The sequence below is a fragment of the Pelophylax lessonae genome (assembly GCF_965119305.1).
Source record: "Pelophylax lessonae genome assembly, chromosome: 4".
NCBI classification, from domain to species: Eukaryota; Metazoa; Chordata; class Amphibia; order Anura; family Ranidae; genus Pelophylax; species Pelophylax lessonae.
In genome coordinates, this window is record NC_138771.1 from 154,094,502 (window position 1) to 154,110,500 (window position 15,999).

At 42.5% G+C, this 15,999-nt stretch overlaps 1 protein-coding gene across 2 annotated transcripts in view; it reads left to right on the plus strand.

Moving 5' to 3' along the window:
- Positions 1-15,999, plus strand: part of TSPAN33 (tetraspanin 33) — a 137,017-nt gene that overhangs the window by 32,097 nt on the left and 88,921 nt on the right. For both annotated transcript variants that reach the window (XM_082256577.1, XM_082256576.1), the window contains exons 3-4: positions 620-747; positions 4,770-4,844. In XM_082256577.1, coding sequence (XP_082112703.1) covers positions 620-747; positions 4,770-4,844 — 203 coding nt within the window. The remainder of the gene's footprint in view (positions 1-619; positions 748-4,769; positions 4,845-15,999) is intronic.

Genomic DNA, 15,999 nt, shown 5'->3' on the forward strand with positions numbered 1-15,999 from the left:
TAAAAACTGGTGGAACATGTAACATGTTCCCAAAGCTGAATTTATTCTTTAAAAAGGTATGTATACATATAAATATTTTTTATACTATTGCTGGCTACCAATCATTAGCAGGGACCAAGAGCTGTCTTTCACAGCTCTGTGTCCGTGCTGGAAGTGCGCAGTGAACGCGCTCTCAGCACAGAAGCATGAGCCACCCAGCAACGCATATGTGCATGTGTGAGCCTTAACCTCCCTAGCGGTATGATTATGTCAGGAATTCTGTACCAAAAGCGGTACAATTTTTTGCATGGAAATTTGGCGTTATGTATTATAGGCCTACAATTCTTAGTAATTACTGACTTAAACCTGACCAAAGCAACAGTCATATACACAGTCACTTACCTATACATGCACACAGTCATATACACAGTCACATAAGTCAGTGATCTTCTCATACACACTGATAAATCAGTGGGGGCTCCCATCTCATACACACTGATAAATCAGTGGGGGCTCCCATCTCATACACACAAATAAGTCAGTGCTCCTCCATAAACACTGACAGATTTTTTTCTGCCCGTGTGTATGAAGCATTAGTGTTGTTACTTCATCTAATATCTTGCTTGTTACTGTTCCACAGAGGCTGCTATGGCTTGTCTTGCTGTTGATCCTGCTTTACTACTTATCGCTGTTGGTGTTTTGATGTTCCTCATTACCTTCTGTGGATGTATTGGATCTCTAAGAGAAAACATCTGCCTCCTTCAAACTGTAAGTTTCATAAATGATGTTGTGGATCTGGCATTTATTTAATATTCAAAGCCGCATCTTTCCCAATGTATTAGGAATAGAAAGAATGCCAGGGAACTATTCAGAACTATCTATGCCCACAGTGCGTAGCAATGCATTAAAATCATTGGACTAATTGATTTCTCACACTGCACTCAGACAACAAAACAAGCGATTCCCTTATTTGCCAGATCCAAAAGTTCAGATCACAGAAATGTGAATATAGGGCCGCATTTATTATCCTAAGTGTTCATATAAAAATTAAGGAGCTTTTTTGGCCAATGTATATACTATATGTATATTAAAGTGGTATTAAACCCAGAAGCAAACAGTTTTATTGCAGTTCAACAATTATTAGATGTGATGGCTGCCTTTTTAAGGCTTTTTTCCCTCTATTTTCATCTGGTGATCTGGCCAGTAAGTCTGTTTTACAAAAAATAAAAATTCTCCTGCAAATTTTTCAGCTACAAGTGTTGAGACAAACCATTTACCACTACCTGGGGTGTTTACAATGATCATCTTTATTTTATTTATCTAAAATTTTTATCCCAGAAGAAAGAAACTGTCGCTATAACTGATTATGTAACTGCAGTGTGAGCCTGGAGTTTGGCTTCATATTGTTAGTGTATCTAAATCTGCTAGTACATCTAACACACCCCACCTCCCCAGACTGACAATGCTGCTGTCCAGAGGCGCCCCTGTAATCATTCATCCAGAGTGGGGGCACTCTGATACAGGAGGTGTGTCACTGGCCAGATCACCGGGCAAAAACAGAGGGAAAAAAGCCTAAACAAAGAAAATTAATGCAGCCACCACACCACATCTAATGATTGGTAAAGTGCAATATATTACATTTTTGGGTCTGGGTTTATTACCACTTTAAAAGAGAAGTGTAGGAAAAAAATAAACCTACATACTTACCTAGGTGGATGCAGCTACAGTCCAATGCGGCATCTGTCCCCCGCCACCTCTAAAATAATCACTCAGTTCTCGATCTTCAGTGAGCAGAGAGATGTGACTCTCAGTGATCGGCTCTCTGCTTTGACCCTCCAGTGCTCACTGCTTTAGCCCACTGTCCGATGAATCTGGGTCATGGGAGTGCAGAACTTAACAGCACTCCTGTGACCCACAGGAGAAGTAGGGACAAAAAGAGCTGCATTAAGAAATTAATTCTTTAAAGCAAATTTAACCACATTCACACCACTATAGCAACATTTAGAGCAGGGGTATTGAATTCAATTTCACGAAGGTCAAGTCAGTAAAATTGTCTTCCAGGTGAGGTTCAAATCATATGTTTGACTCTCAATGGCACCTCTGCACAATGACAAACGTGGCGCGTTTATGTGAGTGCCACACTGCATGGTGCCACAGTTTCATGCAGCTCGGTATGGCGCAATTAAAAAAAAAAGGATTAGGGACTTCTTTATCTGCATTTCTGCTTATAAGGCAGCCCAAAAATGGACTGCCTACACACAGAACACAGTATGCAATGATCGCAACCTCAGATCCTTCACATCACAATCCTTTTATTACATCAGTGTTCGCAGTCCCCCTGCACATCATCCCTCCCTTCACATTACAGTCCTAACCCCCCCCCCTTTACATTCCTATCCTCGGCCCCCTTTATATCACCCCCTACTTCAAATTGCAGTTCCCAGCACCCTTCATATCACCCCTTCACATTCCTGTCCTCGCCACCTTTATAGTAACCCTCCTTCACATTGCAGTCCCCAGCCGCCCTTCACATTCCTGTTCTCATCCCCGTTATATAGTACCCCTTCTTCACATTGCAGTCCCCAGCCCCCCTTCACATTCATGTCCACACCCCCTTTATAGCACCTCCCTTCCCATTCCTGTGCTCACCCCCTTTATAACACCCCCTTCACATTCCCGTGCTCACGCCCTTTATAGCACCCCCTTCATATAACTGTGCTGACCCCCTTTATAGCACCCCCTTCACATAACTGTCCTGACCCCCTTTATAGCACCCTCTTCACATTCCCGTGCTTACCCCCTTTATAGCACCCCTTTCATATAACTGTCCTGACCCTCTTTATAGCACCCCTTCCCATAACTTTCCTAACCCCTCTTATAGCACCCCCCTTCACATAACTGTCTTCACCCCCTTTTTTGCACCCCCTTCACATAACTATCCTTACCCCCCCTTTATATCACCCCCATCACATAACTATCATCACCCCCCCCCCCTTTATAGCACCCCCAATCACATAACAGTCCTCACCCCCTTTATAGCACCCCCAATCACATAACAGTCCTCACCCCCTTTATAGTACCCCCATCACATAACTGTCCTTACCCCCTTTATAGCACCCCCATCACATTTTTGTCCTCACCCATTTTCTAGCACCCCTCACATTACAGTTCCCAGCCCTTCCCCCCCTTCACATTTCTGATCTTACCCCTTTTGTAGAAACCCATCTCCCTTCAAATCACTCCCTTCACATTCCTGTCCTCACCTCACTTTTATATCATCCCTCCCCCCCTTCCGCCTTCATATTACAGTTTCTCAACCCCCCCCCCCCACCCCTCTTAAATCAACCTCGGCTTTCTCCGCCCTTCATAACAGTAACGGAGCACTCTTCTCTGTCCTACCTTACACAGGGCGGAGGGCAGGAGGCACAGCAGGTGACATTGGAAGCAGCTGACATCGAAAGTGCACCAAAGCAATGGACAGAGGACGGGAGCTGCCCCAGTTAACTGATTGATTGCTAGAATGCAGGGCGGTTCTAGCAACCAATCAGTTAACTGGGCCAGCTTCCGCTATCTGTCCATCGCTGTGTTGCTCTTCCGATGTCAGATCTGCAAAGACAACAGAGCTAGCGGCAGCTGAGGGAAAAAAGCAGATCCTAAATTGCACGACCGCGGCAGCTTCAGATGGGACATAAATTCAGTCCGGACTCGGACTGCGGTCCAGCATTTAGTGATGCCTGGTTTAGAGATTCTAATTGGATTGGATTCTGAATACACAGAATTCTATTTTATCTAAAGTAAGTTATACTGAAGAGCCCTAAATGCAGCTAAACATCCACTCTGGATCATACCATTGTGAAATCATAAGCTGCAATTATAGATATTTAGAAATGTGCTCTGATCGCATTGTGAGAGTGCATTGTCCTGCCACTGGGTGAGCATAGGGAAAATCGACACAGGGTTTGCACAAAAGCAGAGTGCGGGACTTCAGTGTTTTGTGACTGATCGGGGAACTGGGTATTCAGTTTCCTCCAGGTTTTGTAATCCTGGATTAGGGTCAGGAGGCTGATGGCTTCAAAGTGTCTTGGGTTGGATAAAGCCTTCAATTCTTTGTCCAGGTCTTATTGGAGACCTGCAGGTTATGTAAGTGTGCACAGTTGGTTTGGGTAAAGCTCAGGGCTCCAGCCAGGAAGTAGGTGTGCTTCTGTTTGAAGACAGGTGTGTGATCTGTTTGGAGAAAGAGGTGCTCTACTCATGAGAAAGCATAAAGAGATTCTATGTCAGACTGAAAGAGTTGAGGTGGCGAGTGCGAGTTTGGGAGACTGAGAAAGCCAGAACGTCTAGGCGAGTCCAGGAGGACTGTAGGAATTTGTAATTTTCAGAGGAGTGAGAAAGCCTGGGGTCGCAGGAGAACCCCTATCAAGAGGCCGGTATTGGAACCGCACAGCAGGCAGTTGGGTGAGTGAGCCAGAAGAGAGTTCAGAGAGCCAGGAGAGCTAGTGAGATAGTCTGAGGGACCAGTAACAAGAGCAGCGGCACTGCTGAAGGAAGACAGGTGGCTTGGTATTTTCGTGAACCTGTTTTTCTGTGTGAAACTGAAACCCCTGCATGGGCAAGTTTCATAAACCTTTAGCTTTTGTTTAAATAAAAGCGGGCTGGCAAGCCCTAAAAAATGAAGTTCAGACTGGCATGGGCTGAATTTGCCATATCATAGAATAAAAAACACAGTTTTACTTTTGTCAATTTATTTTGATGTGTCTGATGTTAAATTTATTTACCTCTCTTATCCTCAGTTCTCCATCTGCCTGACAATAGTCTTTCTGCTGCAGCTGTCTGCAGGCATCGTGGGCTTTGTCTTCTCTGACAAGGTATAGAAATTGATTTTTTTACTTTGTATTTACATCCTCCCTGCCAAGTGACACTTATGATAAGTAGTAAGCCTTTTGACTTTCTATTGTAAATAATATGTTCCAGAATTAGTAGCACAGGCTGGTAACATGCAGAGATGCAAGAGCACAATAGCAAGTTCATGAATAGGTTAGCTGAGATAGGCCTAAAATAATAGGAGTCAGAGGCAAGAAGCTTAGGTAGATAAAGTAAAAGGTTCAGGAGAAATTCATAAATTGGGAGAAAAATGGAATGGCATAGCACTGACAAATATACTGCAGGATGACTGCAAATCAGACCATGGATGTTAGGGGATGTAAGATGAGTGCACAAAAGTGCCTCATCCATCAACTGAACGGCCTTGTTTTCCGCAGACTAGCACACATACACTATATTACCAAAAGTATTGGGACTTCTGCCTTTATACGCACATGAACTTTAATGCATACCAGTCTTAGTCCGTAGGATTCAATATTGAGTTGGCCCACCCTTTGCAGCTATAACAGCTTCAACTCTTCTGGGAACGTTTGACCATTCTTCTAGAAGCGCATTTGTGAGGTTAGGCACTGATGTTGGAGAGAAAGCCTGGCTCACAGTCTGTGTTCTAATTCATCTCAAAGGTGTTCTATCGGGATGAGGTCAGAACTATGTGCAGGCTTTATTGACCTTGCTTTGTGCACTGGTCAAAATCATTCAATGGAGGGGAGATTGTGGTGTGGGTTTTTTTTTTTTCAGGGGTTGGGCTTGGCCCCTTAGTTCCAGTGAAGGGAACTCTTAAGGCATCAGCATACCAAGACATTTTGGACAAGTTCATGCTCCCAACTTTGTGAAAAGAGTTTGGGGTTGGCCCTTCCTGTTCCAAAATGACTGCGCACCAGTGCACAAAGCACGGTCCATAAAGACATGGATGAGAGAGTTTGGGGTGGAGGAACTTGATTGGCCTGCATAGAGTCCTGACCTCAACTCCATAGAACACCTTTGGGAGTAATTAGAACACAGACTGTGAGCCAGGCCTTCTCTCCCAACATCAGTGCCTAACCTCACAAATGCACTTCTGGAAGAATGGTCAAACATTCATAGACACATATACGCTGCAAAGGGTGGGTCAACTCAATATTGAACCCTACGGACTACAACTGATGTAAAAGCAGGTGTCCCAATACTTTTGGTAATATGTATATTGTGAGTGTTCAGTATCCTACAGCAGGTTCTAACATTAACCACATGTGGACTGGCTAGATCTACACAACAAGACTGAAATAAAAAAACTCACACATTTGATAACTTCATACTCAATATGAGTAGCAGAATATGTTTTGAGGTGTAACTGTTTCTAGACTCTATAATGTTCACACAGACTAACTAATATACACCTGCTTATTTCAGCTGTTTTAGAATATTTTTTAGAATACTTAGTTTTTTTTCCCTTTATATAAAATAAAAAAACAGTGATGATTAAAAACAACCAAAAGAAAGCTCTATCTGTCTCAAAAAATGTATATAAAATTTAATTTGGTGTTGCATTACCAAGTAATTGTCTGAGTATGACAGTGCTGAAAACTGAAAAATGGTCTGGTAATAAAGGGGGGGTCAAACATGCTGACATAGGGGAGCAGGCATGTGCTCCCAGTGTTGCTTTTCTCAGGGAATAACACTAGTTTTGTGGTAGGTTTACATGACTGATCATTGTGCTTGACCAGCATATGTATGCTTGCCACCATAGGGATAAGATTGTCACCAAGAGCTGTCATCTTACATTGACAGGCTGTATAAAACGTATATATAACTAAGGCCCCTTTCACACTAGTGCGACTTGTCCCGCGATTTTGGACCGCAAAATCGCATGACAAGTCGTTTTCCATTATTTTCAATGAGCCCCATTCATATCAGTGCGTTTTGAAGTCGCACCGACTTCAAAGTAGTTCCTGCACTACTTTGCCACGATTTGATTGCGTTTTGAGCCATAGCCATAGCCATTGCTTTCAAAATTGCTGCAAAGTCGCCTCAAAATCGCGCCTCAAAATTGCGGTAAAATCGCGTTGCATAAGTGTGAAAGGGGCCTAAAGCCTGTTATTTTGATTTGGATAGAACAGGGGGAGGGGGTAATTAGAACCCCTAATCTTTTTTTTTTTTTTTTTTTTTTTTATGTCTGCTCAGGGAGATTTTTCTTCACTTCCTGTCTGGGAGACAACAGGTAATGAGTGGAAATCTCATAACAGTAATTAACTTGAAACATTTGTTCCCATTGGAAAATTTGCACCTCCTGATTTGGGGACAACTGAAACATTTTGGATTTCCCATCTCTTTGATAATGGTTAGCAGGACAGATAAAGAATGCAATCTGCCCATTGGAGGCATAGGCAGATATTAAATCAATTCTTAGCATCTGAATTTGGCATCTAACATGTCCATCTGTTCAGGAAATGCCAAGCATGAGTACACAGAAACACCTATCCAGGTGTCTGTCCTCTCTGACAGAGCCAAAGTATGCTTAGGGCAGCTTAACAATTCACCGGTATTAAAAACCACTTTACCATCTGTTTCGAAATTTATATTGTACTGAATATGTGTTCTGTAACAATCTCACATTGTTATACAGCACTATGAGATAAGATTGAGTTATACATTCAGAAAAATAATGCTTACTACTACTACTACTACTACTACTACTACTACTACTACTACTACTACTACTACTACTACTACTACGTGCTGCAATAACCTATGTTGTAAGTTTTGGACATTTTTTGTAACAGAATGCATGTTGTTTGATCTGTCTATTCAATAACTATATCCTGTGCAAATGTGTCCAGGCAGATCTTGTAGATTGCATCATGGTATGATTAGGAAACACCCACTACTTTTACAAATATTTGAAATGTGAAACATGCTTTCAAAGGATGGTATTTATATTATAGCTAACATAATATGTACACGATCCACTTAGATAAAGCAGGGCCAAGCCTAACTTCTAAGATACGAAATCCTTTGCTCTTTAGTGGTTTGTCAGTTCCTAAGTACCTATAGCAGGGGTCTTCAAACAATGGCCCTCCAGTTGTTCAGGAACTACAATTCCCATCATGCCTAGTCATGTCTGTGAATGTCAGAGTTTTACAATGCCTCATGGGATGTGTAGTTCTGCAACAGCTGGAGGGCCGTAGTTTGAGGATCCCTGACCCAGTGGTGTATTTTGGTTTTGTGCTGCCCTAGGCAAGACTAAAATTGGGTGCCCCCCTCCCCCCCCTATTTAAATTTGCGCACCCTTTCCTGTGTGATGCACTTACCTCCTGACTGTCCTCATCTTTTGGGCCCTCGGTCAGCTTGTTGATGTCCCAGCTGGGAGCAGAGAGGAGGTTTGAGAAGGAGTGTAGGCTCTGGGAGGTGCCAGGGATGCTGCACTCGCTGCTGCTTAGGACAGGGCGGCGCCGTGGCAGTTGAGGTCTTCTCCCTCACAGGCTCTCAGTTCTAGCCAGCTTCCAGGGTGGGCCGGCAGCCCGCTTGCTGTGTCAAGACGTCGCAACTCAGCAGCAGCAGCTGCTGTCGGCGGTGGATTGGTGAATTTTGCTTTATTGCCCTGCACCCCAATGTCACTGGACCAGCAGGACTCTTTGGGCTCCACAAGCACTAAGTGCGGAGGAGGAGGAAGTTAAAACCTCCTCCACTTTGAATCATGGCCAGGGCCAGGGTGTCACGGCCGTGACGTCACTGGTTGCTAGATGCCAGCCGGCTCTAGCAAATAGTGGCCAATAGACTCTCAGGTGGAGGTGGGGGCAGCTATTTTGCTGCCCCCCTGCAATGTGCCGCCCTAGGCCTGGGCCTAGTTGGCCTAGGCCAAAATACAGCACTGCCCTGACCTATAGTAATTATAGTTGATGCCACAATGTTAAGACGACCTGGCAACTTGTGGTCCCCATGACTTTTCAACCAGACAATTTTGTCGGGGTAAGGCAGGCATTCTGAAAGAAAAGTTGGGGTAGGATGAAGGGGTGATATTTTAGGCTTAGGTGTAATCAGGTAGTTTACACAGCAGCAAAAAGTTAACCATTGACAGTAAGCCAATTGAGATCTAACCAGCTTGATGTCCTAAGCAGCAATGTAGAAGAGAATAATGTAGTTGGGACTCTTGCCACAGTGGTCATTGACAATGGTAATGGAATGAAATTTTTAAAAATTTCTCCTAATCTATGTACGGTATGTATTAAAATGCCTTCAGATGCAATCGTAGTACTTACAACACATTGCAGCAAATATGGGATCTACTTAAAGCGGTTCTAAAGGCTGAAGTTTTTTTTTTACATTATTGCATTCTCTGCGTTAAGGTACAAAAACCCTTCCATGTGCAGTTTCCCCCCGGCCCCACCCTATGTTTACCCGAGCCTAATCTTAATCCATCTCTGTGCACGAGAGCAGCGGCTCTCTCCCTCCTCATAGGCCTAGAGACAGCAGCGCAATCTAGAAACATAAATAAACATTAAAAACTATTAAAAGTACATAATCAGGAAGAAACATCGACAGTTCAATGAGGTGCCCGGCAGTAGGTGAAGTGCACTTCATCTACTGCCGGGCACCTCATTGAACTTTCAGTGTCTCTTCCTGATTATGGACTTTTAATAGTTTTTGATGTTTATGTATGTTTCTGGATTGCACTGCACTATTTTTTCTTTGAGTTCCATCTTGGATTTATGTAATGTACCTGGTTCAGTGTTCAACCTCTGCATATTTAGGGATTAGGATTGAATACGCTGATTGTCTTTTTTTATATACTAGAGACAGCAGCGCCAGCTATTGGCTCCTGCTGCTGTCAATCACAGCCAGTGAGCTGGTGTGGTGCCTAGACCCACTTTGTATGTCAATGGACAGACAGAGGCAGATGCCGCCATAGCAAGCATGCTTTACTAGCACATTATAACTTTGCCTTGCAGTTTTAAAAATAAAAAAAAACTGCGGTTTACTACCGCTTTAAAGTTAATCATTGTCTAGTCATTTGCCAAATTGAACATCCAGAAACAAGCTGGAATTGTACCTTGTGCTTACTTTATGTAAGTTGACATCACAAATTTATGTATTAACACAGAACATAAGGTATAACTAAAGGCAAAACTTTTTTTTTTTTAGTTTTGGATAGAGTAGAGAGGGATTGAATTACCTTTCAATTTGTATTGCTGTTTGTGCCCCCATTAGGGAAATTCACCCTCTCTATTTTTCCTGTTTACCATTACCATTGAAAGTGAAAGTAAAAGAAAATCCCAAATTTTGGGTTGACCCCAGCAAATCTTCCAATGGGGACACTAGTTCTGGTGACCTGGGGGTCCCCAGGGAATTCCCTTAATTTGCAGGGATTTCCTCTCACTTCCTGTTTGGCTATGGGACAGGAAGTGAAGGGAGATCTCCACAATGAGACACAGATGGAGAAAAAGAAAAACCTGCAGGGAATCTACGAATGACTAGAGAATCTTTTCCTGGTTCCCAGGTGGATACTTTATAAGAATAAAAGTCAAATAGCATTCCACAGAGGGAAACATAGGGTGTTCAGCTAACATTACTGCTCTGTGGGCATCAGGACAAGAAATACATTGAAAGTGACCGTGGGGTCAATTCACAAAGAGTTATTTTACTCTTAAAATCTGAGATAAAATAACTCAAAACATTTTTTCACACATTTTTTTTGCAATTCACAAAGAAACGCTATTAAAATAAAGCATGAGTTATTTCACCAAAATGTGAGGTATTTTACTCATGAAACCATTCAGTATTTTATCTCATGGCGTGATATTCAGTGAGATAGATGCAGTGGAGAAGGATTAGAACCCCTGTCATTATTTAGAGCTAATAAAGAGGTAAAATGGTTTAAACTGTAAACTCAAATATGCCATCTCACAAGTTAATGCGGTCCCTGCAGCATATGCATAAATACAAAAGAAAAACAATTACTAGAATACCAGTAAAAGGGAGGATGCTTTCACAGGACACACGTAATGTATCAACAACAACTAAGTAAATACAAATTATCTTTATAAATGTCAAATATTGAATGAAAATAACACATATATTAATACAATTTTTCTACCAATAAAAAAGACAACTTTATCATTGGGGAGATTTGCCTTTACCTCTGTCCCATAGCCAAAACAGAAAGAGAGAGGAAATCCCTACAAATTAAATGAATCCCTAGGGGCCCCCCAGCTCACAGAACTAGTGTCCCTATTGGTAGAGTTTCCCCCTATTATGTTTCTGGGGATAACCCAAAATGTAGGATTTTATTTCACTTTCAATGACCATGGTAAATAGGACAAATAGAGAGGATGAATCTCCCTAACGGGGGGGCACAGGCAGCAATCCAGGTTGTGTGATCTATCCACACTCAGGAAACCCAAGTTGGAGGAAAGAGGAGATGGATTAACCCCTTGATGACCCATGGTCTATGAGAAACAAAGTGTGTGATCCAGGAGATCCCATTAAAGGAGTGAGGCAAAGGAGTGTGTTTATCCATTGAATTGGGATTATTATCACAAAGCCTGTGGGGTCTGTGTGACCCGGCTTCCTCTGGTGAGCATTTAATTATTACCACATAGCTCACAAGGATCACGAGGTGGAACACCTGGATTAATTATTCTCCTTGCAAGTCACTATATGGACTCATGTGTCACTGTACTTACAGAAACACCTGCACTTGCAACTGCACTAATTAGATGTGTTTAATAGTTCACTAAATAAGTCACATATATCCACTGCATATCACTATTTACGGCACTGGTAGATACGGCAAATCACAAGTGTATGAATATATCACATTGTTTTGATTTAGATTATCACTTCAGCACTGTATTTATACAGATTGGGCATATCTGTCCTGGTTTTAGCACATCACACAATTATTTTATTTATTGTACCTAACTGTTCTTTGATTTTGATAACCAATTCAGCACGTTTACTTATAAGGACCGGGCATATTGGTTAGCACATGGTGTACTCGGGCCTGGTTTGAGCACCTTCACACAATTATTTTACATTGTATATCAATGACTGTTGTTTATACACTGTTGGAAATATTCTTTATTTGATACACATAAGCACCAGTGCCCCGTTCACTTATATATTTTTTCCAGCAATAAAAACCTGACAAATGGATCTAATCCATCTCCACTTTATCCAAAACTAGAAAAAAAAAAAAAAAGTTTTGCCTTTTGTTTTAGTTATACCTTAAGTAAATCAGTCCTGATGATTCTGTGTTTTTCCATATTTAGATTTCTATGCATTACTGTTGAGAAATTGATCCAAAAAGGCAGAGACTACTCCAAATTGGCTATTATATTTTTACAATCCTTAAATACCTTATGCCTGGACCACTTTTTATTTAACTCATGGGTTTATTTATTTATTTCCTTAGTGGATTGACTTTAATCCCGTTTTAGACCCGGTTCACACTACTCCGACTTGGGACGCGACTTGTGTGCCCTCAAGTCGCCCCAAGTCGCTTGTCATTACAAATTCAATGTAAATGAATGAGAGCCGTCTTATTATGCACTACTGAAGTCGCTTCGACTTCAGAAAAGGTTCCTGTACTACTTCAAGGCGACCTCTATCCAACTTGTGCCCATAGACTTCAATGGGAGTCGCCTCTAAGTCGGATCCTTATCTATTTTCAAGCGACTGTAATCAGACTTTCCAGAAAGAAGAAAAAGATTACCCAGGCATTCCCCACAGACAAAGTCGCCTATCATTTAAGTCTCTTCAAAGTCTCTTCAAAAGTCTCTTCAAAGTCACGCTAAAAAGTTGCTCCTTCATGGGGCGACTTTCTGGTCGCGGTAGTGTGAACCGGCTCTTAGGAGTAATTTACCTCATGTTTTTGGTTTGTGAGGTAAATAACTCAAGAGGTGATAGTGAATTGACATTTTTAGCATCTCATGAGATATTTGGATAAAATGTGTCACGTGATTCAATTATCTCATGAGATATTCTTTAGTGAATTGAGCCCCGCAATAGAAAAAAAGAATGTCAAAGTATCTGACCCTTTGCCTCTTATTTCATATTTTAAAAAAATGGATGAGCAATACAAAAAGTTTGCCTTAAAAAAAAAAATGTTTTGCACTTTGGACATCAAGACATTTATATATTTCTAAAGATATTTATTATGTAACACAATAAATCAAGAACTCACTCAGTTCATTGCTTAAGAATCCTTTAAACACAGCTGTGGATAGACTTGTATACTGCTGACAAAAACAGATTTACATCATGAAAGATGCATCTAGATAATTAAAGGGACAGTTTATGTTCTACAATACTTACAGGAAGCCGGACATATCTAGGGGTTAAAGGATGTAATCCGGCAAAGCAACGGTATCACCACCAAAAAGTGTTGCTTTAGCTACACACTAAGGTTACAGACGAGTTGGAAAATTACATTTTACAAAAAAGAAGAGGGTTCTCAGATTACAAAAAAAGTACTCAGTGTCACACAGGCCCTCAGTAAAAACCTTACACGATTACTATCCTTTTCTATCCTTTTCTGAGTTCTACAGTAATAGGGAGGGCAGTCCACAGCAGGGGGATTCTTAAAGCGGGGATCCACTCAAAAGTGGAACTTCCGCTTTAAGGCCTCCTGACCCCATGACATGCTACATTTGGCATGTCATTTTTTTTTGGGGGGGGGCGGGTACCTAGTTTTGACAGGTAGCCTCTCCTACTTCTGTTCGGGCCACCTAGGCCACCTAGGCGGCTCGGGTGGAAGTTCTCCTCTCCCCCTCCCTCCCTGCAATCTTCTGGGACACGTCCCAGAAGATTGCCCGTCCATTCAGGACGCGCATCGCGATTCGCGCATGTGCAGTGCGCACCCGAATGTGAAGCCGCAAGCTGACAACCGGGTGCCCACACTAAAGATGCCGGCGTCACTGGGACAAGAGGGAGAAAACCGAGGCTGCCGCCGGCTCCATCACTGGACTGTGGGACAGGTGGGTGAGTGTTTATTAAAAGTCAACAGCTACACTTTTTGTAGCTGCTGACTTTTAATAAACACAAAAGCCAGTGGAACTTCGCTTTAATACTTATACTTTATCTTTGTTTTCCTTCCTTGCAATTATAGGAAAAAAAAAAAAAGTTTTGCCTCTAGTTTTAGTTATACCTAAAGTGGAGTTCCACCCAAAAGTGGAACTTCCACTTTAAGTGCTCCTGACCCCTTGACTTGTCACATTTAGCATGTCATTTTATTTGGGGAGGGATCGGGTACCTAGATTTGACAGGTACCCGCTCCCACTTGTGCTTGGGCTGCCTATGGAGTTTTCGTCCCCCCTCCCTCCCTGCAATCTACTGGGAAAAGTTACAGGTCCCATAAGATTGCCCGTCCACTGAGGATGCGCATGAGCAGTGCACACTCGGCTGTGAAGCCGCAAGCTGTCACAGCCGGGTGCCCACACTAGAGAGACCGGCGCCGCAGGGAGAAGAGGGAGAGAACCAAGGCTCCCGCCGGCTGCATCGCTGGACCGTGGGACAGGTAAGTGTATGTTTATTAAAACACTTATTATACACTTTTTGTAGCTGCTGACTTTTAACCACTTGCCGACCAGCGGTTGTACATATACTGCGGCAGGTCGGCGCTGTCCCGAGAAACTACGTACCTGTACGTTGCTCCACAGGATCGCTAACGGGATTGCGCACGCCCATTCGCCACAAGGGAAGCAAATTTGTGGGTCTGGCGACCACGATTGCCACTGGGCACCTGCGACCCGTAGAGACAGAATGGTGGTCTGCTGTTGAAAACAGGGCAGACCGCTGTTCTGTCAGTTATGTACACAGGGATCCTGTGTTCCTCTTATTTAGGAACACAGGACTCTGTGTTAATGCAGCAAGCCCATCCCCCTCACAGTTAGGAAGCACCCCCTAGTGACACATTTAACCCTTTGATCGCCCATGGTGTTAACTCCTTCCCTGCCAGTGTCATTAGTACAGTAACAGTGCATATTTTTAGCACGGATTGCTGTAATGTCACTGGTCCCCCCAAAAGTTTCAAAAATGTCAGTTAGGTGTCCGATTTGTCAGTTGCAATGTTGCAGTCCCGCTAAAAATCCCAGATCGCCGCCATTACTAGTAAAAAATAATTAAAAATGACAAATCTTTCCCCTAGTTTGTTGACGTGATAACTTTTGTGCAAACCAATCAATATACACATATTGGGATTTTTTTTTTACCAAAAATATGTAGCAGAATACAAATTGGCCTAAAATGATAAAATAAATTTGATTTTGAATTTTTTTTTTTATTGGGAATGTTATATAGTAGAAAGTGAAAGATTTTTTTTTTTTTCAGAATTGTCGCTCTTTTTTTGTTCATAGCGCAAAAATTAGAAATCACACAGGTGATCATATACTACCAAAAAAATGCTCCATTTGTGGTAAAAAAAGGACATCAATTTTATTTTGGTACAGCGTCGCATGGCCGCGCAATTGTCCATTAAAATAATACAGTGCCGAATAGCAAAAAATGGCCTGGTCATTAAGGGGCAGATCCTTCTGCTCCAGAAGTGGTTAATAAATGCCAAAACAAGTGGAACTCCGCTTTAAAGAGGTTGTAAACCCCCAACATTTTTTATTTTTTTTTTGCCACCTGCAAGAGAAACACATAATGAGCTAGTATGCATCGCATACTAGCTCATTATGCAATACTTACCTTAGAACGAGCCCCCGCCGTGCTGTCCGCTTACCTGCATGACGGGCGACATGTCCAGTCGCCCGTCTTCCGGGATCGCGGCATCCCTCCATCTGACTGGCCGGAGCCGCGGTGACGTCACTCCCGTGCACGCGCGCGGGAGCCGACGGTCACGGCACGGGGCTCTGAAGGAACGGCACCAGTGGCCGTTCCTTCAGAGCGCATGCGCCAGTGACATCACTGGATGCATCTAAGGTAAATATCTCCTAAACGGTACATGTTTAGGAGATATTTACAGTACCTATAGGTAAGCCTTATCATAGGCTTACCTATAGGTAAAAGTATCAGAGGAGGGTTTACTTCCTCTTTAAGTAAATCAGCTCTGATGATTCTGTTTTTCCATATTTAGATTTCTATGCATTACTGTTGAGAAACAAATCCAAATTGGCTATTATATTTTTACGTTCCTTAAATACCTCACGCCTGGACCACTTC